Below are 23,270 nucleotides of genomic sequence, written 5' to 3' on the forward strand. Positions count from 1 at the left end.
ACAATCTCAGAAAAGTCACATGCAATGTCCAAAATTAACACTAGGTAAGGGTCCAACAGAGTAATTCTGATCATTTTATCAAAAGGAATTTTGGAGAGGGGTCATATGCAGTGTTGGGGAGTAACTAGTTACATGTAACGGCGTTACGTAATTTAATTACAAAATTATAGTAACTGTAATTAGTTACAGTTACTAAGAAAAAATGAGTAATTAAATTACAGTTACTTATGAATTTTTTTACGATTACAAAGAGGATTACATTTGAATATTTACACACATCCACATACAGATTTAACTGATTTCTTTCCCAAATTGCACTGACTATTCTGAGACATACCGCCCTAATAATTTCCGGGATGCGGAAATACAGTCTGGTTCGTAGAATCCAGTCATAAAAACGAAATGCCTAACGCGGATGGAATATGCCACATTTTGGATGACTAAATCAAAAGTAGGTCAGTAGCTACACTTGAATCAAAACATGACATGGACTAGTGTCTGTGAATATAAAGCCCCAGAAATGCAATATATGACTTGCACATTCTGCGTGTCTGTGGAAATCAGGCGCGGACTGGACACCGGGAGAACCGGGACAATTCCCCGTGGCCTGGCAGCCGATTTTGCCCCACTATTTAATATCATTATTGTATAATTGCCTGCCGAATGTACTAAAGCGATCATTTGCGAATCCGCCATTTGATAATTAAATCTCTAATAAGTCATGAAGTGTTAGTCATGACTCGCGCGCTCTCCGCGCCTCCGCCAAACGGTTTGGATCAGACTCAGAATAATCAATGCGAGAGAGAGAGAGAGAAAGAGAGAGAGAGAGAGAGAGGGAGACTATGGACGCGCGCTGGAGCAGAGAAGCAGAACTCCTGTTCAGGGTTTTAGGTCAGTTTCATCTGTAAAGATGCTTTTTTGTCTTTGTTTTTTTTAATTTAATCAAGCAGCAGCACGTTGCTCATCAGTCATCACTCAAAAAACTATATAAAGGACATCATTATTATCAGTTGTAATGTTACAGTAGGAATTTATCTGAAAAAAATCCGATTTTTTTTATAGGTTTAGGGGGAGCTACGACAGACAACAACACAACCCTTACGAAAATTTTAATATTTAACTATAAATCCAGAGAAAATGGTTACTATTGTTTAACTGTGATCACCAAAAATGTAAAATTATTTTACAAATGTATTTATTTAAAAATAAATACAAATCCATTTGCAAAAAAAAACAAACAAAACAAGGTTATTTTACTTTTATATAGGCTAATAAAAGCATGGTAATTTTTTGTAAGGGAAAAACATGACTCGTGTACAGTATTAGGATTTTTCTATAAAGATATTGTAGTATTGTAGAGTATTGTATTGTAAAGTATAGTTTTGTTCAATCTTGAGTATTAAAGTCATGAGAGAGATGGATAACAGGGCAAAATAAAGAGACTGAAGAGAAAAATGGAAGTGAAGGTACAGTTCAGGAGAGAACTTATAATTATTTTGCATGTCCCCAAATTAAAGATTTAAACCTTTTTTATGTCAGGTCCATACAAAAAATAGTATTGTCCATGAATTTGTTTGTATGAGTTTGAATTTTCCAGTCTGAATTTTTTTCCCAGTCCGCCCCTCCTGTAAATTAATGGCAAAGACATGGTTTCATTTACTACACATATATAGGCCTACTGAAGCTCGCACTGTTTTCAACCTCTGCTGCCTCAGTATAGGAGTACACGAGCACATAAACATAATTTCTAGAACTGCTTTGTGTCACTTCATGTGCATTTTACTTATTTTGAGAAAACTATCATCATATACAAAGAGACAGCAGTTTCACAAAAACACCAATGTTTCAGGAGTTTATTACACAGAATACGTCACATGCTTATTAGATAAATGTATTTAAGTTGATGTATATGCTTTTATTTATTATTCTTTAAATTTCACAAATTTAGAAAAGTAATCAAAAAGTACTCAAAAGTAATTAGTTACATTACTTTAATAAAGTAATTGAAAAAGTTACACTACTATTACATTTTAAACAGGGTAACTTGTAATCTGTAACCTATTACATTTCCAAAGTAACCTTCCCAACACTGGTCATATGAAACATCATGCTGAATACCTGAGAGTTCCTCGCTGCACTGCAAGCTCCAGAAGGATGGCCAGGGCCAAGTGCTGATCCTGCAGGGGAATGTTACTGGGCGCTTTTCCACTGGCAATTCCATGAATGTCACTGAAAAACAACAGAGTAAAATGAGCTTAAATAGCAATGTAGATTGATGATCAGATAGGAGTGGACCAACAGAGGTCAGAAAGAACATTTTTAAAAGGAAATTAATACTAATTTAGCAAGGACACTTTAAACTGATCAAAAGTTACAGTGAACACATTTTTTGTAAAGTTATTTTTATTAGTTTTCAACTAATAAAAATAAGAAATGTTTTTTGGGCAGCAAATTAGCAAATTAGAATGATTTCTGAAAGATCATCTGACACTGAAGACTGGAGTAATGGCTCCCGAAAATACATCTTTGCCATATAAAATAGGAATAAAAACACATTTTAAAAATATATCTATAAAAAAATTTTAACAATTAAATTAATTGCTATAAAATGTAACTGTATTTTTGTTTAAATAAATGCAATCTTGGTGTACTGCATCTTGATGCAAGTTTTCTAGTTAATAGATAAAAACTTACTACACAGGAATTAATATTACTACTTCTGCATTTGGGAATAGTGAAGATGAATGACTGGCAAACCTGAGGAATTTGGTAGCCCTCTCGACCACCTCCAGCCAGACGGGCGACACTGTGCCCTCATCAAACAGGGTAGCTTCTGGGAGAGCCCGCAGAGCGTCCAGAGACTCCTGCAGTAACTCACTGCACAGGTCTGCATCATCACCTGAGATGCCACAAACAATTAATGAGTGTGAATATAAGAGTATAAATTGTAAGGCTTCCATTATCATACAGTGCTTTGGCTACCAGGCAGTCTGCACTGTCAATAGATTTTTATAATGAAGTTACATCTTCAGATACATTCTGATCAAAAGCACCATCTTCACAGACACATTCAGGCAAGAGATATTTGGCTTCTGCATCACATCTCACGGCACGCGGTTTCTTTTTAACACATTCCCCTGAACATTAAACTTGATGTCGTATCAAGTTAAAAATATTCAAGATTTTTTTAAAAGCTGTGTCTGATTGGGACACATTTTTACTTCCTTTTCTTACTTCAAGTTAGTCCAGGTAGAAGCATCCGTTTCCAGGTTTTTCGGAGTCGACTCCGACTCCTGACTCCCAACACTGGAGTCAACGGAATTGACTCCTTGACTCCATTTAGCGTAACTGTCCAAATTAGTCCAATTTATTGGTGGTGACATTACCTTTAAATGAGCTATCAATGATCAACATTGTTAGCTGTTGCTGACACCAAATTTTACAGAGGGAAAACGAAAAAAAAAAAAAAAATGCCATGGTGGATTATTATGTCAGATTTAAATAAGGTATTCTTTAATGAATTTGTTACATTATGATGGTCAAGACTGTATTAATTACACCACAAATGCAAAAAAGTACCTAAACCTAAAGACGGCTTTTTAGCAATGGGGGTTAGGGCTTGAGAAAAATCTAATTCGAACGGATATTGAATATTATGCAATGTATTCGAATATATTTGAATATCTAGGTGCCCCCCCCCTCCCCAGTGCATAAAAAAAACACCGTTGCCTAATGGAGATTCAATCACAAGTGTATTAACAGTGAGTCATAAGCAGGACTATCTGGATTATTATTTTTTTTTACTTAATGTTTGAAACAGCAAGTTATCAACTTAGAATATCAACTTATGTGAAGTGCCACTATGCATATCCCACAACATTAGGCTAAATGAAAAAAGAAAAAAGAAAAAAAGATTCAGAACAGGCACAAACAATAACGTGACAACTTAAACAGCAGCAGGAGTAAGGCATATAGCCTAGCCTAATTCATTTCTTAATATTGTTTGCAAGAAACACCAGTCTATCAACTTGATCTGGATGAGTACGGCTCTCTTTTTATTTACAATGTTCCCCGCGGTGGAGAACACACGTTCGGTGCCTGGCTACTAGCTATTATTCGCTTGATTTGGTCATGGGCCTACACTACCATACGTCTAGAGTGCCCTCTACTGGATAAGATGGCAAAGAATAAAATAAAAAACAAACGGTCTAATCATAGACTGTAAAAAATGCGCTACACATGGCATTTTAAAAACCGGATATTTTATTTATAGTTCGATTACGGATATTTCACGTCATGTTTCGAATGCGTATTCGAATATCGAATAAAAAGTGACAGCCCTAATGGGGGTCAAGCAAGAAAAAAGTACTCTTTTAAATAGGCTACGCTACGGCAACATAGATGACACTCGTGGAGCAAGAAAAACTTCTTTATGACCAGTAGGATTGTAATAAGGATGTAATGCACAAGAAAAGGCATGAGACGGCTGTTTCTGTCAATGGTAAGTTTTAATTTAAAATGTGTGTGATAGCCTACTACCTTTTAACCTAAGAAATGAAGACTGCATGCTGCATTTACATTTTGCCACTTGTTTGAGTATCTTAATAATATATAAATATATACTGAAGTCATTTTAATATATTGTGCTTGTATGTAAAAAGATAATTACTGCTTTAAAAAAAAAAATAGTAACTGATTTGAAATCAAAATAATGGTGGTAAACAGCCGAAAATAATGATACGAGAAATTTTACATTATAACAATGAAACAATTCACAACAAAGATTTAATATAAAATACTATAAAAGGTTTACAAGATAAATCCCATTCAAATGTAGTTCTATTATATATTAAATATATCCATGTATGTAGAAGCAATATCACGAGTAGTCATGCGATTTAGTTTATTGAGATACTGGGTTTATACAACACAGTTCAACAGTACAAGTGTGTAAATAAAGAAGAGACAACAACAAGAATCCCTTTTAAATCCTCTTTTGTGCAGAACTACTACTTTCCACCACAGATTCAAGTCTTGTTTCGACAGTTTAACAGTTGAGCCCAAGTCTCTGTTACTAAATCAAAAACATCACTTTAGAACTAGTAAAGGAACGTTGAGTTGCTTCTTTGCAGCTCATTGTATTATGTAGAGACAAGTATTATGAGAGAGATTGCTTGAGTCTTTTAATTGCATCTGATATTCATTCGTCAGGCCGATCTTATATCCATAATCACAAGATCAGTTTGAATATCCACTAAGGAAAGCAATATCTTTGTCTTCGTACTTTAAACAGTTAAGACGATTTCCCATGATAGCGGACTTGTTGGCTGTGTCCCTATGGTTGCATCTCATAAGGCTGTTTAAAGCAACAATAATGTCCTTGTTTCAGTCCCTTTCAATATAAAAGTCCTTGCAACTCACTCAAAGACAATCGTAATACTGTAACTTTCTCTGAAGATGAAATTATAATCACTAACAGTGATTATATACCAAATACCCTTTCAAAATACCAAATACCACATTGTAACACTTTCCAAACTTCATAATCTTGGGAAGGAGGAGGCGGGAACCAGCGGACATTCAAATAAATCTTTAATGATAAAATAAACACCAAAACAGCGCGACAGCCCCTCATGGATGACTGCCGCACACAAACAAAAACCAAACACAAAATAAAGCCCAGGCCTGGTCCTTTCTCGTCCTTCACTGTCGTCTCTCCTCTTTTGTATCCTTCCGATCTCCTCTGTGGGACGCGAAACCGGTGAGTGGAGCAGGTGTCGCTCATTTCCAAATCACTCCACCGGCTCTCAGCCCCGCCCTCACCCATCACACACATATACAGCACTCTAGTTAATATAGGATTTAATAAAATAAAAATAAAAAGATATGAAACTTAACTTTTTCCTAGAGCCAAATAGACTTTTCCTGGAACAAGTAATAGATTAAGAAGTCCAAAGATTGCCCATTTAATATAACCAAAATGAATTAAACCTATACCTTGTTTAACATCATCTGGATAAAGAGTCAGCAGCAAATTCCCAAAGGACTGGCCGAGATAAAGCTGTTCTTGGTGGATATATGAGCTCTGAACAGCTGCTGTCAGCCTGGAGCTCACTTCTCTGAAAACGTGTTAAGAGCTTTCAAATAGGCTCTATCTTTATACACTGAACAAAATTATAAACGATTAAAATGGTGATTGTGGCCTGGGGAATGTTGGTCCACTCCTCTTCAATGGCTGTGCGAAGTTGCTGGATATTAGCAGGGACTGGAACACGCTGTCGTATACGCCAATCCAGAGCATCCAAAACATGCTCAATGGGTGACATGTCCGGGGAGTATGCTGGCCATGCAAGAACTGGGATGTTTTCAGCTTCCAGGAATTGTGCACAGATCCTTGCAACATGAGGCTGTGCATTATCATGCTGCAACATAATGTGATGGTCGTTGATGAATGGCTCAACGATGGGTCTCAGGATCTCATCATGGTATCTCTGTGCATTCAAAATGCCATCAATAAAATGTACCAGTGTCCTTTGTCCATAACGTACACCTGCCCATACCATAACCCCAACACCACCATGGGCCACTCGATCCACAATGTTGACATCAGCAAAGCGCTCACCCACACGACACCATACACGCTGTCTTCCATCTGCTCTGTTTTCATCCATGAAGAGAACACCTCTCCCAAGTACCATAAACCCTCGAATGCTTTGGTTATGCAAACCGATTGTTGCAGCAGCTGTCCGGCTGACTGGTCTCAGGCGATCTTGGAGGTGAAGATGCTGGATGTGGAGGTCCTGGGCTGGTGTGGTTACACGTGGTCTGTGGTTGTGAGTCCGTTTGGATGTACTGCCAAATTCTCTGAAACACCTTTGGAGATGGCTTATGGTACAGAAATTTACATTCAATTCATGGGCAAAAGCTCTAGTGAACATTCCTGCAGTCAGCATGCCAATTGCCCACTCCCTTTAAAACTTGCGACATCTGTGGCATTGTGCTGTGTGATAAAACTGCACATTTTAGAGTGGCCTTTTATTGTGGCCAGCCTAAGGCCTTGTCCACACTAAAACATTTTAGTTTGAAAACGCATCTTTTTCTCTCTGTTTTGGCCTTCAGTCGACACGGAGACAGTGTTTTTAGTCAAAGAAAACTGAGCTTTGTGAAAACGCTCTCCAAAGTAGATGAATTTGAAAATGCCGTTTTCACGTTGTGGTGTAGACTGTGAAAACAAAGGCTTTTGAAAAAGATGATGCAACTTTAGTCATGTGATGCATATCATACCAATAGATATCAGTGTTTATACTGGTATTGTGCATGTTATGTGCTATGCACTTTCACACTACAAAAGTGTTACTTTGTACACTCTTCATATAACAGTCCTGCAAAGGTGAAAGCAAATTTACTCGCAATTGCTATCTGCAGCAAAACATGAGGGCAGTTGTGTTTTAGATCAGACATAGATCAAATCGTGAGTGTGTGCGACTTGGATGCGTCACTGAATGGTGGGTTCCTTACATAAATAAAATAATCCTGTCAGAAAATCTGCATAAAAACGTGGATGAGACAGTTTTCAAAATGCTTGAAAACGCTAGTGTGGACGGAGAGCGTTTTAAAATTAAAATGCGGTTTTCAAATGCATCCGGATTAATGTAGACGTAGCCCAAGTCACACCTGTGCAGTAATCATGCTGTCTGATCAGCATCTTGATATGCCACACCTGTGAGGTGGATGGATTAATCTCGGCAAAGGAGGAGTGCTCACTAACACAAATTTAGAAAGATTTGTGAACAATATTTGAAAGAAATAGGCCTTTGTGTACATAGAAAAAGCCTTAGAGTTTTGAGTTTAGCCAATGAAAAATGGGGGCAAAAACAAAAGTGTTGTGTTTATAATTTTGTTCAGTGTATATCGTTCTTCTGCAGTTGATGCTCACGGAGACAAATGCTGCTGGCATAACTCCACTTTTGTTACAGTTAGAGTACTGATACTACTGGAGTATTGCACCACTGGAAAAGATATATATATATATATAGATATATACATTTAAGGAACTTTATTTCATTTGATTAACTATTTATTGAAAAAACTGACAAAACAACAACAAAAAACAATAGGCTCAAAACAGCACATCGAGAATTATAAAACACATCATTCCAGGAGTAAAAATCAATATCGTCCATGACCTTTTGAGTGGATCACTGCTTTATTCTTAAATGAACCTCTGAGATTGGAGTGTAAATATTGTGAAGCAGGCTCCATGTATGATCTTTGATTTCTCTTTCCCACCAAAGACAGGAAAACCTGACCAATATAAACTTTATTACAGGATAAACATTCACCCTTCCTCTCATTTCTCTAGCTCCTCCCATTCCAAACCTTATATTTTCTCTCATATATACAACTATGGCAGCTCGGCTCAAATCCAGCTCTCGGCTGCTCAATAGAACATGTAAATGGCTCAGGTTTCAGGGAGGCTTTATATCCTGGGCCAGAGAGGTATCCACCCATTCCCTGTGGACACTGTGCTGCAGCGTTTTCAACATCTAAACAGATCACAACTAGATCTCCCACCAGTCTCTAACCTTCTGCTCAGCCTTAGTAATTCAGCTACATGCAGGACAGAAAATTCTGCTTACGTTTGCCCTAAACTCTGGGTTAAACTGCAGAGTCAAACTTACCTGAAGTTAAGATTAATGAACAGCCCAACAGAAAAACAATTTCATGCGCTTCACATTAAGCTCATAAAATCTAGAATCTGAGCAATTATTTGTCCCTACACTAGGCCACATAGAAAGGTTTGACAGAAGTTAATTTAAGCCCATTTAAAGTCACTAATATGTTAAACTAGATCAATAAATGTGTCAATTATATGATTAACTGCCTTCATAGGCTTCATGTTAGGGCTGCAGCTATTGATTATTTTAGTAATCAAGTATTCTACATAGATTATTCCATAGATTAATCATATACATATTATTCTTTATTAAAGAGCAATACTAAATATACAAGAGATAATAAACAACTAATTTTTCTTTTTAGAAAACCTTTTCATTGCTGAAATTGCATACATAACCATGAAAACTAAACCAAATGTAGGCCACTAAATAAAAGAAAGTATCTATTAACACTTTAAAAGACATTTAAGTATCTTTTATGATTTTCAAAAAAGTTGCATTGTTAAAAAAACGCTACTTGTATAAGACAGTGTTTTGAGAGTGAAAAAAAAACCTTAAGTCGCGTACTGTTAAACAATAAAATAAAGCTATTAACCGGTAAATGACCATTTCAAATTTGCGATTCTGTTCGGAAATATAAAATGTAATTTAGTTTCTGGTTCTGTTCCTGTCAAAATTTTGTTCGTTTCCAGTTTTCGTTTTCGTTACTTGAACTGGTTCAGAGCCCTGATAAAAACCTTAATAGTAAATGAACTTTTTTTTTATTTTTTTTTTTTATTACTAAATGTGCAAAGGAAAGAGTAGAAAAAAAGAAAAATGCACAACAAATTTGTATGGAGATTTTCCCATCTACAGATTTTTCCCAGACCTTCTTTTCTCTGTAAATAAAGGGTGCACACTATCACAATCATTACTTAGCAGTCAGTATGCACAAAGGCACATATCCCTAATCAAGACCAAATCTGCAGATTTAACTTTTTTTGTTGAAGCAAGTTTTAAATTTGAACAAGCTCCTTACCACTACACCATGTTAGGTACAAGAAGCTGCAAAAGACACAGGTGCAAGTGGAATGTACAAAACATGGTGACATAAATTTTTAAGTAAATATAATGGGCGATATATTGCGTCACCAAAAATGATTGAGGTCATGTACATATATTGAGCAATAAGTCGATAGATATATTGATTATTGCAACAGGCCTACGTGCAACTTAACTTTCAAGTTTCAACCTAAATAAAGCTCAAGCATGACATAAGCCTTTACTGACTTCTTGGAAGGCTTTGCGGCTTTCGTGAGAGGCAAAAATCAGTGGACAGGGAGGTTACTTGGAACAAGAGACCATACACAATTTCTAAACACATTTTTCTGCAACATGATTTTTTTTTTATTTTTTGAGTTATTTGTAGAATAAACCCTCTTAAGTGTCTCTTTGGGGAAAGACGGTGTTCCATGTGTAGTTACGGAAGGATTTCTGAACAGGTGATTCATATATATATATATAACCTCATGTGAACCACAGAACAATTGGAAATAGTTGTAAAGTATCAGCAAATCCTCTGCTTTTGTTAAACTACTCTTTCCAAGAATCTCACTGACAAACAGATGCCATTAATATTATGTCAACAAAAGTTTAATTGCAATCACAGCCCATTTTGGGCAATGGATGCTGGGTAATGTGCAAGTAACTTTCATGGCTAGCCAAACCATGCTGGAAATGGCTTACCAGATCTCCAGGCTCGACGAAGAAAGGCAAAGGCAAAGGAAAGAGCCGCTCTTGATCCCACCCTGGCCAAACCCTCCACTCCTTTACTGACTGGCCGAGCACTGAGGAAACAGACAAAAACATTTCAGCCTATTATTTTCATTGCTTCTATTTAAAGCAGTTTCAAATGTAATCCAATTTCAATTCAAGCTCTGTTCCTCATACCTTTTGTTATCGACGGCAGAGAGCGGAGGGCTGGGGGGACTTTTCCAGCGCACTTTGTACTTTTCCTCCATCATACTGTGGGTGAGTGAGATGAGGTAGCGCTCCAGGATCACCAGTCTCTGGCTCAGGCGCAGAGCGGAGAGTGTGCTCTTAGCCGTCTGGGAAGACAGCTTCTGTTGGTCGTCTACCAGTGCCATCACACAGTCCTTCAGCTCTCCAGTTTCTGTGTAAAAAAAAAAAAAAGAAAAGAAAAGAAAGATGAGATATACAAGTAAATAACTATGACTTTTTACTTCAGGATTGCTTTTACTTGATTAATTTAGTTTTTAGTGTCTTGTTATTATTTTGTGTCATTCCAGGTTTCTTTTCTTTCTTTTTTGTGTCCTGAATGAATCAGCCATTTGAACAAATCGAATGAATAAATGACTATGACTTCATCATTAAGACATTTACCACCACCTACTGGCAGTTTTAGTTTATTATTTAGAGTATAATTTCACTAAAGAAATAATTTCATATTTCCATAGTAATATTAATAAAATATATTATTAAAGGTATGGTTCACTCTAGGGCTGCACGATGTGTCGTTTAAGCATCGATATCGCGATGTACGAATACACGATAGTCACATCGCAGGATGTGCGATGTAGGCTGTCGTAGTTGATCCAACTGTACGGGCCAGCTTTTCCCCGGCCCTTCACGAATGTGATTGCAGATAAATTGCACAGCTTAACCATCATAGATGAAAGTTTATAATTTGCATGTTTTTTAAGTCCTGTCAGTTTAACAGGGCAGAGAGAGAGAGAAAGCGCAGTGCGAGAGAGAGAGAGCGCGCGTGCGAGAGAGAGAGAGAGAGAGCGCGAGAGAGAGAGAGAGAGCGCGAGAGAGAGACAGAGGGAGAGGGAGAAAGAGACAGAGGGAGAGGGAGAGTGACAGAGGGAGAGGGAGAGAGAGAGAGAGCGCGAGAGAGACAGAGGGGGAGAGAGAGAGAGAGAGAGAGAGAGAGAGCCCCGTCTCACCGTCTTCAAACAACACAAGCGCTGTCTTGCTCTCTCTCCCTCGCGCATATTAATCAATTGACATGATGGTGTCGATGTTTAAATCATTTAAAATGAGAATGTAAGTGTGCTCACCCCATTTTTGTTTGTAAGAAAAAATTAGATTAGATTTCATATCGCAATATATATCGCAGAAGAATAAAATAATCGCAATGTCATTTTTTCCCAATGTCGTGCAGCCCTAGTTCACCCATGCAAAAACGACAACTGTATCATCATTTACTCACCTTCATGGTTCAAGAGTGTATATGTGAAAATGATATCAAACTAAATATTTCTTGCTGAAGCTACTTTTACTTTTTTAGTAGTGTCTGTTTGATGCTTTACACAACAACTTTAGGGAGTAATTTCTCAGCCAAATGTGCGATTAATTTGCAATTAATTACACGCCACAAAATTCTAACCGCTTACCAGCCCTATATATTATTATATTATATTACTATATTATTATATTAACCTTGGTCTATTATTATATTTGATGTTACAAAACATAGGTAGTATAATAACTGTATTTAAGAGACCAGCTCTAGTGGGCTTTTTTAAAATTTTTGCTACTCCAATCCCTGACTACACAAAGGTTATAAATAGTCTCTGTGTGATAATTTCAACAAGTTCTTGATATTATGATAGCACAAATTTGATATCAGCCTTGTACCAATTAACTAAGAACTATGTTTTGTTTATGTGAAATACAATCTCAAGTGACAAAGTCTAACCAAACCAAAACGCAAGTCTATATGGAATTTAATCTAGTAATAATGATGCTGTATAACAAAGCCTTCATTATGCTTGCCTGAAACTGTCTGTCTGGCTCCACTGAACTGTTGTTACGGATTTGCATGCATTCTGCTCTTCACAGCCTCTGGATAAAAGCCTCATACAGGCAGACAGGGTGAATTAAAATAGCCGATCTGAAATCCACTTAAGCCTTATGTAAGCCAAGCTGCCTAACCCTCACAGGCCCTGAAGCAGTGCAGTCTGTACACAGCAGCACTAAGAGGTCATAGTGCATGGTACTGTGAAAAAAAGAAAGGGTTTGAGCATGTCACACAAATATAAGTAAAAGAACGGCTTTAACTTCCACATTGCTATTTGATGATTTATTTCGGTTTAAACAGGCTCCCTCAAAAGCTAAAAAGCACTTGTTCATTTCCTGCAATTCAATATTATGCTTCTAGTATAGCAGTTGGTGCTGTTATCAGTAAAGTCCTCTTTTTCACCACCACTTTAATTGCTAGAACAATGGAGAGATGAGAGGAAATGATAGGGCTCTTCTACTGGTCTCCTTCAGGGGCCAGATGATCCAGATCAAAACTCACTTTAACATTTACAGGCTATTTTACAAAAGGAAAACCCAATCTAAAATTCATATATTTGACTTTCAATCTGTGCAAGAATAAAATTGCCATCTGATGCAGTTCTTTTATTTTACATGAGGAATACATTTTAAAAGAAAATTAATCTATTCATTTCTCTATAATCATCCCATTTAGTGAGAATAAAAAATTCTTTCTTTGTCCTTATCTTTATTCTCTGAATTAATCTACAGTTCAAAGGTGTGGGGTCAGAACTTTTTTAAAAAAAAAATTAATAGTTTTATTCAGCAAGTGACAGTAAAGACACACACACACACACACACACACACACACACACACACACACAAACACATACATACATACATACATACATACATACATACATACATACATATATATATATTTTTTTAAATGCTATTTATTGCAACTTTCTATCCATCAATAGAATCCTGAAAAAAAAAGTATCGCAAATATCGCAGAGCGAATGATTCAATTTTTACAAGGTTGAAAAATAGCATTAAGCCAAGAAACTGTTTTTAACATTGATAAAAAATAAGAAATGTGTTTCGTACATGAAATCAGCACATTAGAATGATTTCTGAAGGATCATGTGATACTGAAGACTGGAGTAATGCCTGCTGAAAATTCATCTTTGAAATTAATATATAATACAATAAAAAAAAGTTACTTTTAATTGTAATAATATTTCACAATAGTATTTTTGATCAAATATTTGCAGCCTTGGTGAGCATAAAATACCAAATCTTAATCTTAATATCTGAACAGTGGTGTTACTTGGAGTATTAAGCAAAAACCTTGTAATTCAAATCTCTTAAAATACCATGGTGTAGCTCAGTGTTTCCAGTACTAAATAAAGGGTGGATGGGCTCCCTCAATGCAAACATAAAATTCTGCAGTAAACACTGTTATGGACATGGTATTTTGCAATAGGATGTTATAGGAAATCCTGCTGAGGTGGTGTGTTGGACTGCACCTGCTCTACTACCATGTGATGTTCATAGGGGGCCTATGTGGCTTTCCATCAGCATGTTCTTATCACTACCCACCAGAAAGCTGCTCCACCTAGACCTGGCCTACAACCACACACAGGGCAAAAATAACCTCACAGACAGTATGTACAGTTACCCGAGCCCCAAACACCTCACGCGCCAACCAGAAAACACACACACATACACAAACCGAAACACATGCAGGGTAACACAAACTGTGTGCGGGTCTGCCAGAGAAGGAGTAGGTCACCTGTGTGGTGACAGGGCTGAATAACTGGGCCGCATTTAGATGTGGCAAATCCATCTGCTATCCTACATTACAGCACTTTGCTGATGAGAAACTCGGCCAATGGAAACTGCTGAAGGGTTTGCACTTCGATGTCATGTGCTGAGGAGGGAGAACAACGTGTGAAGTTGGGGGTGTCGTGTATGATTAGATGCAGGATGACACATGCTGAAGTTTTAATACTTAAAGATGAACCGGAAATAGCAACGTATCTTTTCTTCTGTATTGTGACAGGTCGGAGTAAAAAAAGATTATAAAAAAAAAAAGTATGGTGGGTTTCTTTGCATTGGTTTTAAAGGGGTGAGTGTTTAACTCAAAAATATTGTGTTTGGTTATAGAAGTAACTTTCTCCAACATTAAACATACCTAAAACACAGGACATGATCCTCCTTTTTAAAACATCTAGACAGCATGCAAAAACATGTTTTTGTGCATATGGAAAATCCTATGCAGATGAAGCCGATGATGTGTGAGTGGGATGACCGCGCAAGATGACAGTCAGCAGATGCAGTAATCAGCATGTTGAGTTCAGCACTCTCTATTTGAACCCAGAGCATGTCATTAAACATCACCACCCACCTGGCTGCCTCCCCCAGTCCCACATCTCAATGATGGAGTGATGGAAAGATGAAGCCGCCACCTCCTCCTCTTCCTTCTTTTCCTTATCGTTTGTATCATCTCTCTTTTGGGTGCAATCAGCACAGTCCTCTGAGAAGTTGACAGATTTTAGAAATTTTGAAAACTAAAAAAACTATAAGAAAAGAAAAGAAAAGAAGCTGACTTCACAAATATATCGTAATCCATGAGGATTCGAGGGTGACTTTTTACCTGGATGGGCGGATTCTTCTCTGTCAAAGACTATCTCTCCATCCTTCACCATCTCGTTCCACATCTCGCTCAGTCCTTCTGGAGAGAAGGCTCGCTGTAACACAGAAGAGATTATATTATAGCCATCTAATCCTTTTCAATTAATTCAAGACCTAACTGAAAATACTGCATATATTAATATATTACTTTATAATGTATATAAAATAAGAAAACGAAAGTTAAATGTATTTCTGGTGTGCCCAGTAAAAAATATATATTAAATGATATTATATTAAATGATATTAAATTAAATGATATTAAATTAAATGATATTAAATTAAATGATATTAAATTAAATGATATTAAATGATATTAAATTAAATGATATTAAATTAAATGATATTAAATTAAATGATATGATATTAAATGATATGATATGATATGATATGATTGTCATTGTTAATAGTTCTGTCTAATACGGATAGACGTCTGTCTACTAATCAGATAGAAGAATTAATGTATACAAAAAGTATTTTAACGATTGCTTTTATATTATTAGTAATAAAAGGTAAACATTATAGTACTTTCTCATTGATGTCAGCATTAAGCAAATACTCATTTATATAATTTAAACAAATCTTTGAATGTCTAATGAACATTTAATTACACAAACCTTGCAAACTTATTCAATTCCAGCTATGAGATCTTGTGAAGTGTGCATTTTTACCCAGCATGCTTGCTTGTTCTCTCTGTGGCAGTCGGTCTGTGTGAATTGAATGCTTTAAACTTTAGATTTCAAATTATGCTGCACTTTATGCATTTGCACACTGTCATATTCATGTCATTTTCTCTGTGTGCTGTATGTAAAATAAGTGTTACCCTGGCTTTATATGAAAAAAAAATATTATATGATTCCCAATGCACACAAACTTCCCAGAATATGGAGTGCCCTGTTGGTTACAGTGTTTACTTCCTTTTTAATTATATTTTTCTTAAATATTTAGTTATTTGTGAAAAAATACTTTGTCATCTAAAGTATGTTTATTTTACAAATTTCTTTTTTAATTCATTGTCAAATTATTTAGTTTATGTAATTATTTAGCTTCTTAAATATTATTTTTTCAAAATTATATCGGCTTTATATAAAAATATAAAGTATATATATTTTATATTCTTTCCAAGATATCAAAAAAAAACATTATCGGTCGACCACTAATAAAGTGTATATATATATGTGTGTGTGTGTGTGTGTGTGTATGTATATGTTTATGATTTCTTGAAGTACATTCCAGTCTATTTACAACCCGAATTCCGGAGAAGTTGGGACGTTTTTTAAATTTTAATGAAAAAATGAAAACTAAAAGACTTTCAAATCACATGAGCCAATATTTTATTCACAACAGAACATAGATAACATAGCAAATGTTTAAACTGAGAAAGTTTACAATTTTAGGCACAAAATGAGCTCATTTCAATTTTGATTTCTGCTACAGGTCTCAAAATAGTTGGGACGGGGCATGTTTACCATGGTGTAGCATCTCCTTTTCTTTTCAAAACAGTTTGAAGACGTCTGGGCATTGAGGCTATGAGTTGCTGGAGTTTTGCTGTTGGAATTTGGTCCCATTCTTGCCTTATATACATTTCCAGCTGCTGAAGAGTTCGTGCTCGTCTTTGACGTATTTTTCGTTTAATGATGCGCCAAATGTTCTCTATAGGTGAAAGATCTGGACTGCAGGCAGGCCAGGTTAGCACCCGGACTCTTCTACGACGAAGCCATGCTGTTGTTATAGCTGCAGTATGTGGTTTTGCATTGTCCTGCTGAAATAAACAAGGCCTTCCCTGAAATAGACGTTGTTTGGAGGGAAGCATATGTAGCTCTAAAACCTTTATATACCTTTCAGCATTCACAGAGCCTTCCAAAACATGCAAGCTGCCCATACCGTATGCACTTATGCACCCCCATACCATCAGAGATGCTGGCTTTTGAACTGAACGCTGATAACATGCTGGAAGGTCTCCCTCCTCTTTAGCCCGGAGGACACGGCGTCCGTGATTTCCAACAAGAATGTCAAATTTGGACTCGTCTGACCATAAAACACTATTCCACTTTGAAATAGTCCATTTTAAATGAGCCTTGGCCCACAGGACACGACGGCGCTTCTGGACAATGTTCACATATGGCTTCCTTTTTGCATGATAGAGCTTTAGTTGGCATCTGCTGATGGCACGGCGGATTGTGTTTACCGACAGTGGTTTCTGAAAGTATTCCTGGGCCCATTTAGTAATGTCATTGACACAATCATGCCGATGAGTGATGCAGTGTCGTCTGAGAGCCCGAAGACCACGGGCATCCAATAAAGGTCTCCGGCCTTGTCCCTTACGCACAGAGATTTCTCCAGTTTCTCTGAATCTTTTGATGATGTTATGCACTGTAGATGATGAGATTTGCAAAGCCTTTGCAATTTGACGTTGAGGAACATTGTTTTTAAAGTTTTCCACAATTTTTTTACGCAGTCTTTCACAGATTGGAGAGCCTCTGCCCATCTTTACTTCTGAGAGACTCTGCTTCTCTAAGACAAAGCTTTTATAGCTAATCATGTTACAGACCTGATATCAATTAACTTAATTAATCACTAGATGTTCTCCCAGCTGAATCTTTTCAAAACTGCTTGCTTTTTTAGCCATTTGTTGCCCCCGTGCCAACTTTTTTGAGACCTGTAATAGGCATTAAATTTTAAATGAGCTAATTAAGTGGATAAAAGTGTAAAATTTCTCAGTTTAAACATTTGCTACGTTATCTATGTTCTATTGTGAATAAAATATTGGCTCATGTCATTTGAAATTCCTTTAGTTTTCATTTTATTAAAATTTAAAAAACGTCCCAACTTTTCCGGAATCCGGGTTGTATATGCATGTATGTATATAGTATACACACACAAATTATTTTTGTAGAAACTGCAAGTTTTTTTTTTAATTTATAGAAAGTTTAGTAGAACAGCCTTTATTTATAAAAAAAAAAAACAGACATCTTTCATAACAGCTGATATACAAATATGGCAGAGATGGCAGTTATCTTTTGGTGACTGACCATTAGCATCTGTAACATTTCTATTTTGGCCAACTTACCCACTGAAATGCCACCACAGGCTCACTGAGGACTTAGCAATAATTACTCAAATTCAGAGCCCAGACTCAACTTTCAAATGTCAAAAATTAATTGACACAACAGACTTCAGACTGTAGAAAGCAGAGAGACTTTCACAACAACCGAGCTGATGCTAATAACAGCTACAGCACCTTGAGCAATACACTAGACAAATGTCACAGACTCAAACTCACATACAGATACATATAAACAGCATTTTGGGATGTTGATTTCATAAGACATCACTTCACTACTACCAGGAATCAGTACTATATTCAGCCAGTGTTTTGAAACATAATCTGTTGTACAATTATTTACAGCACATGCATTTTCCTTTCAAAACAAGAAGGGATATTTTTTGCAAACAAGATGTCAATAATAATATAGCAGTATAGAACATTTACCTGCATCTTAATTTAGCAAACGTCACATTTGTATAGGCCAATCTGTTTGGTGTGACAAATGAAAAATGTAAAAAGGACATATAAAGGGAAACCATAATTGTCAGATTCGGGCAGGCTGGAGAGAAATAAAATTGCTGTGTAATTACTTTATTATAGTTATGTACTAGCTAAAAAGGGTTATTGTACAGTTCACAGCATTAGCCAAGAGAGATTTTTCTTCTTAAAAAAAGATACTGTATCTGATTGTAGAGTAAATCGAGATCGTAACTGAAACTAACAGCAAACTTGAAATTTGAATCGAAATTTTAATAAATTGTGAAATTTGTCTTAATACCCAACCCTGCTTACTGCATTTTTAAAAAATAAGTAAATAAATAAATATATACATTAATTTATAAATATATGCACTGTGTGTTTCAAAGTGAAGCACTGCTATGTGTTTTTTTTTTATACACAAACAGCGCATGATCTGGTGTTTTCAGTGTCTCAGAAATATTCATATTATATATTATATAATTTTTTTACTTCTCACACACAAAAGGTACACAGACAGCTTCTGCCAACCTAATAATGATCATTAAATCAGGCCGCATGGGAAATTTCCCTGTAAACACCAACAGGAGGCCAGAAAAATACGCATAAAGAGACTTTGTGGTTCGCTTTAAGAGCTCTGACAGAAAGGCACATTGACTGAAACGCACACAATGCAAGCTTTTCAACAGTTTAAGACTTTAAGCAATACTTTTAATATGCTACTGCCAGAATAAATTATCTATGTCCACTCAGAATCAGTACTCACCGAGAAACAAGATTCAAAAGATTTCCAGGTTCAAAAAAAAAAACAATTCCTGTTTCTGCTGAAACTTAGGTAGCACACTGCCTGTATAACTGAACACAGCTAAAAGATGTAAATGTTGACCAACAGTGCAACCAAATAGCTTTCGGATAAGGACTTAAATAAATCCCTGCCCCCTTAAAAAACAGCAACACTCTATATTTAACATCAAGGACTATATTTGAGCCAATGATCAAATTCATTCCAAAATCTACCTGCAAGTCTATCTTCAGCCATTTGTCGTGGAAGCGCAGCTGGGCATCAAGGGAAAAAGATGGAGACGGCATCCTTCCCTCGGCTGTCCAGGCTGCAGATGCAGCCTTCCCTAAAGAGACACATTCACATTCAGATCAAACGACAAGTTAACACTGTGAAGCTCTGACCAGCAAAACAGATCACATCAAGCTATCTATATCTAATTAAAACTACCCCCCCCCCCCAGTTTATATTGATTATTCGCATATGGATTTTCCCAAAGGCGCAGTTGTTCAGTGCAGCACAGTCTGTAGTTCATGATGCAATCCAGCAGTTTCAGATCATTGGGAACCATCTTCATAGCCAAATTCAGAACTATTCATTCATTCCACATTCAGTATAATACTGTGTTTAAAATTTAGCTTAAACATCTAGAAATTAAAGGGATTGTTCACTCCACATTTTTTTGTTTATAACTGACAACTAAGGAAAATCCCAAATTCATTTTCTCAGAAAATTTGAATATTGTGAAAAGGTTCAATATTGAAGACACCTGGTGCCACACTCTAATCAGCTAATTAACTCAAAACACTTGCAAAGCCTTTAAATTCTCTCAGTCTAGTTCTGTAGGCTACACAATCATGGGGAAGACTGGTGACTTGACAGTTGTCCAAAAGACGACCAGTGACACCTTGCGCAAGGAGGGCAAGACACAAAATGTCATTGAAAAAGAGGCTGGCTGTTCACAGAGCTCTGTGTCTAAGCACGTTAACAGAGAGGTGAAGGGAAGGAAAAGATGTGGTAGAAAAAAAAAAGTGTACAAGCAATAGGGATAACCTCACCCTGGAGAGGATTGTTTAACAAAACCCATTCAAAAATGTGGGGGAGATTCACAAAGAGTGGACTGCAGCTGGAGTCAGTGCTTCAAGAACCACTACGCACAGACGTATGCAAGACATGGGTTTCAGCTGTCGCATTCCCTGTGTCAAGCCACTCTTGAACAACAGACAGCGTCAGAAGCGTCTAAAGACAAAAAGGACTGGACTGCTGCTGAGAGGTCCAAAGTTATGTTCTCTGACGAAAGTACATTTTGCATTTCCTTTGGAAATCAGGGTCCCAGAGTCTGAAGGAAGAGAGAAGAGGCACACAATCCACGTTGCTTGAAGTCCAATGTAAAGTTTCCACAGTCAGTGATGGTTTGGGGTGCCATGTCATCTGCTGGTGTTGATCCACTGTGTTTTCTGAGGTCCAAGGTCAACGCAGCCATATACCAGAAAGTCTTGGAGCAATTAATGCTTCCTGCTGCTGACCAACTTTATGGAGATGCAGATTTCATTTTCCAGCAGGACTTGGCACCTGCACACAGTGCCAAAGCTACCAGTACCTGGTTTAAGGACCATGGTACAAATTCGCCTGACCTTAATCCCATAGAAAATCTATGGGGTATTGTGAAGAGGAAGATGCGATATGCCAGACCCAACAATGCAGCAGAGCTGAAGGCCACTATCAGAGCAACCTGGGCTCTCATAACACCTGAGCAGTGCCACAGACTGATCGACTCCATGCCACGCCGCATTGCTGCAGTAATTCAGACAAAAGGAGCCTCAACTAAGTATTGGGTGCTGTCCATGCTCATACTTTTCATTTTCATACTTTTCAGTTGGCCAAGATTTCTAAAAATCCTTTCTTTGTATTGGTCTTAATTCATATTCTAAATTTCTGAGATACTGAATTTGGGATTTTCCTTAGTTGTCAGTTATAAATCACCAAAATTAAAAGAAATAAACATTTGAAATATATCAGTCTGTGTGTAATGAATGAATGTAATATACAAGTTTCACTTTTTGAATGGAATTAGTAAAAAAAAAATAAACTTTTTGATAAGATTCTAATTATATGACCAGCACCTGTATTTGAAGGAGAAAAAAAAAAAAAACACTGCAATTTAAGTTATTCATTGATAATCTTACCCTCCAGTCACTGAATCACTGAGTCTATGAACTCAAAAATCACCAAGACTCATTCTGTGACTTGGATAAAGCGATTCTTGAAATATAAGTTCACAAACAGTATGGACAATTATCATGACTTTGTGTCCTTACTGATGTTTGACATATTCAGACAGCGCTCATTGTCACTGCTCAACGGATTCTTCAAATTTCCCCTTTTGTCTTCCATAAAGTCATATGGATTTGGAATGACACAAGGATCTGTAGATATTGGCGTATGTTTAATTTTTCTGTGAACTGTACCTTTATCTTAAAGCGTAAATCAACCTTGAAATGTTAAAATGCATCTTCCACCTCTTTCCACAGTTCATAAAATGAACAAATGAGCAATTGTAGCAATATAATATGAAAATAACATTATTCAAAATGATAAAAATATGATTGTGGTACAACATCCACACCTGATCGAACAGGAGAGCATCACTGAAATAATTTATTAAAACAAACTGGGTGTTGGCTTAGTCATATTCTCCTTTCCATATCTAATCATCCGAGTCAACATGTAACGTTAGATGTTAGTAAAAAAAAAAAAAAAAAATATATATATATATATATATATATATATATATATATATATATATATATATATATATATTTATTTATTATTATTTTTTATTTTTTATCAACAGATGTTGCTGTATCGCTGCAGGTTGCTATCTGTGCTCGGTGTGTTGTTGATTGAACTCATCAGGCTGTCTGCCGCTAGCTGCTAAAAGACAGGACGTTCCTAAATACTGACAGCGCTTTGACTTACTATTCTTGAACACATCACAGCCTATTAATACCGCAAGCCAGTTATCTTTTCCTGTCCTAGAAGTGTTTCCGGAATCAACGCATGTTTTACCTGTTTGGATGTCTTATTGAATCCTTGCTTCTTCGCTCCTATCACCAGCTTTACTGCACTTTAATGTCGGCAATGTCGTGTGTTGACTGACAGCATAGGCAGCCAAACAAATGAAGAAGAATGAGATGACGTACAACAAACGGGGGGCGGGACACCACAAGAGCCAATCACAGGCTGTGATGGACACACATGGAGAACGACGTTGACTAAAACCAGATCTATGGACTAAAACTAACGCATAAACTATAATACGGTTTACAAATAAGTATTTTTGCCAGGACTTACCTATGTGGGGAGTTTAAGCATAATATATGTATTTTTTGATTTTAGGCTACATTTTCTATTTTTAGAGTTTTATTTGCTTTTTTTATTACACTATAGGTTCCTTTTTATGATGATGATGTTTGAAAAAAATATTTCTTAAAAGTACAACTATTCAATATAGTTTCATAATTAATATGAGCTCATAAAATAGCATGAGTAACGTTATATAAGAATAAGGGGAAAAGTTTTTTTTTTTTTTACGTTTTAAAAGGTGGTAAATTAATTTAGTATTATTGCAGTGTTTTATAAAGTGTACAGGTTAGACTTACTAATGAAATCATTTAAAAAAAAAAAAAACTAAAAAAAATTTAGTTAAAGAGTAAGAATATAATGAAAACTATTTTTTTTATTGCTTAAATTAAATAATCCTTAATAAACCCCCTCAAAAATTAAATACAATTGCAAATAAGCTTAAAAAATTAAAACAAAA

At 36.3% G+C, this 23,270-nt stretch overlaps 1 protein-coding gene across 5 annotated transcripts in view; it reads right to left on the reverse strand.

Moving 5' to 3' along the window:
* Positions 1 to 22,609, reverse strand: part of LOC132161077 (E3 ubiquitin-protein ligase HERC2-like) — a 65,126-nt gene extending 42,517 nt beyond the window's left edge. For 4 of the 5 annotated variants that reach the window (XM_059570881.1, XM_059570882.1, XM_059570880.1 and 1 more), the window contains exons 1-8: positions 22,517 to 22,609; positions 19,684 to 19,793; positions 15,106 to 15,199; positions 14,857 to 14,985; positions 10,608 to 10,830; positions 10,404 to 10,504; positions 2,758 to 2,899; positions 2,119 to 2,229 (exon numbers count right to left, since the gene is read on the reverse strand). In XM_059570881.1, coding sequence (XP_059426864.1) covers positions 2,119 to 2,229; positions 2,758 to 2,899; positions 10,404 to 10,504; positions 10,608 to 10,830; positions 14,857 to 14,985; positions 15,106 to 15,199; positions 19,684 to 19,755 — 872 coding nt within the window. In that variant the 5' untranslated portion in view covers positions 19,756 to 19,793; positions 22,517 to 22,609. Of the gene's footprint in view, positions 1 to 2,118; positions 2,230 to 2,757; positions 2,900 to 10,403; positions 10,505 to 10,607; positions 10,831 to 14,856; positions 14,986 to 15,105; positions 15,200 to 19,432; positions 19,565 to 19,683; positions 19,794 to 22,516 lie in introns of those variants that run through there. The other variant, XM_059570883.1, reaches the window with a different exon arrangement.
* Between the last annotated feature and the right edge of the window lie 661 nt (positions 22,610 to 23,270).

Source organism: Carassius carassius, chromosome 17 (assembly GCF_963082965.1).
Source record: "Carassius carassius chromosome 17, fCarCar2.1, whole genome shotgun sequence".
Lineage (NCBI taxonomy): Eukaryota > Metazoa > Chordata > Actinopteri > Cypriniformes > Cyprinidae > Carassius > Carassius carassius.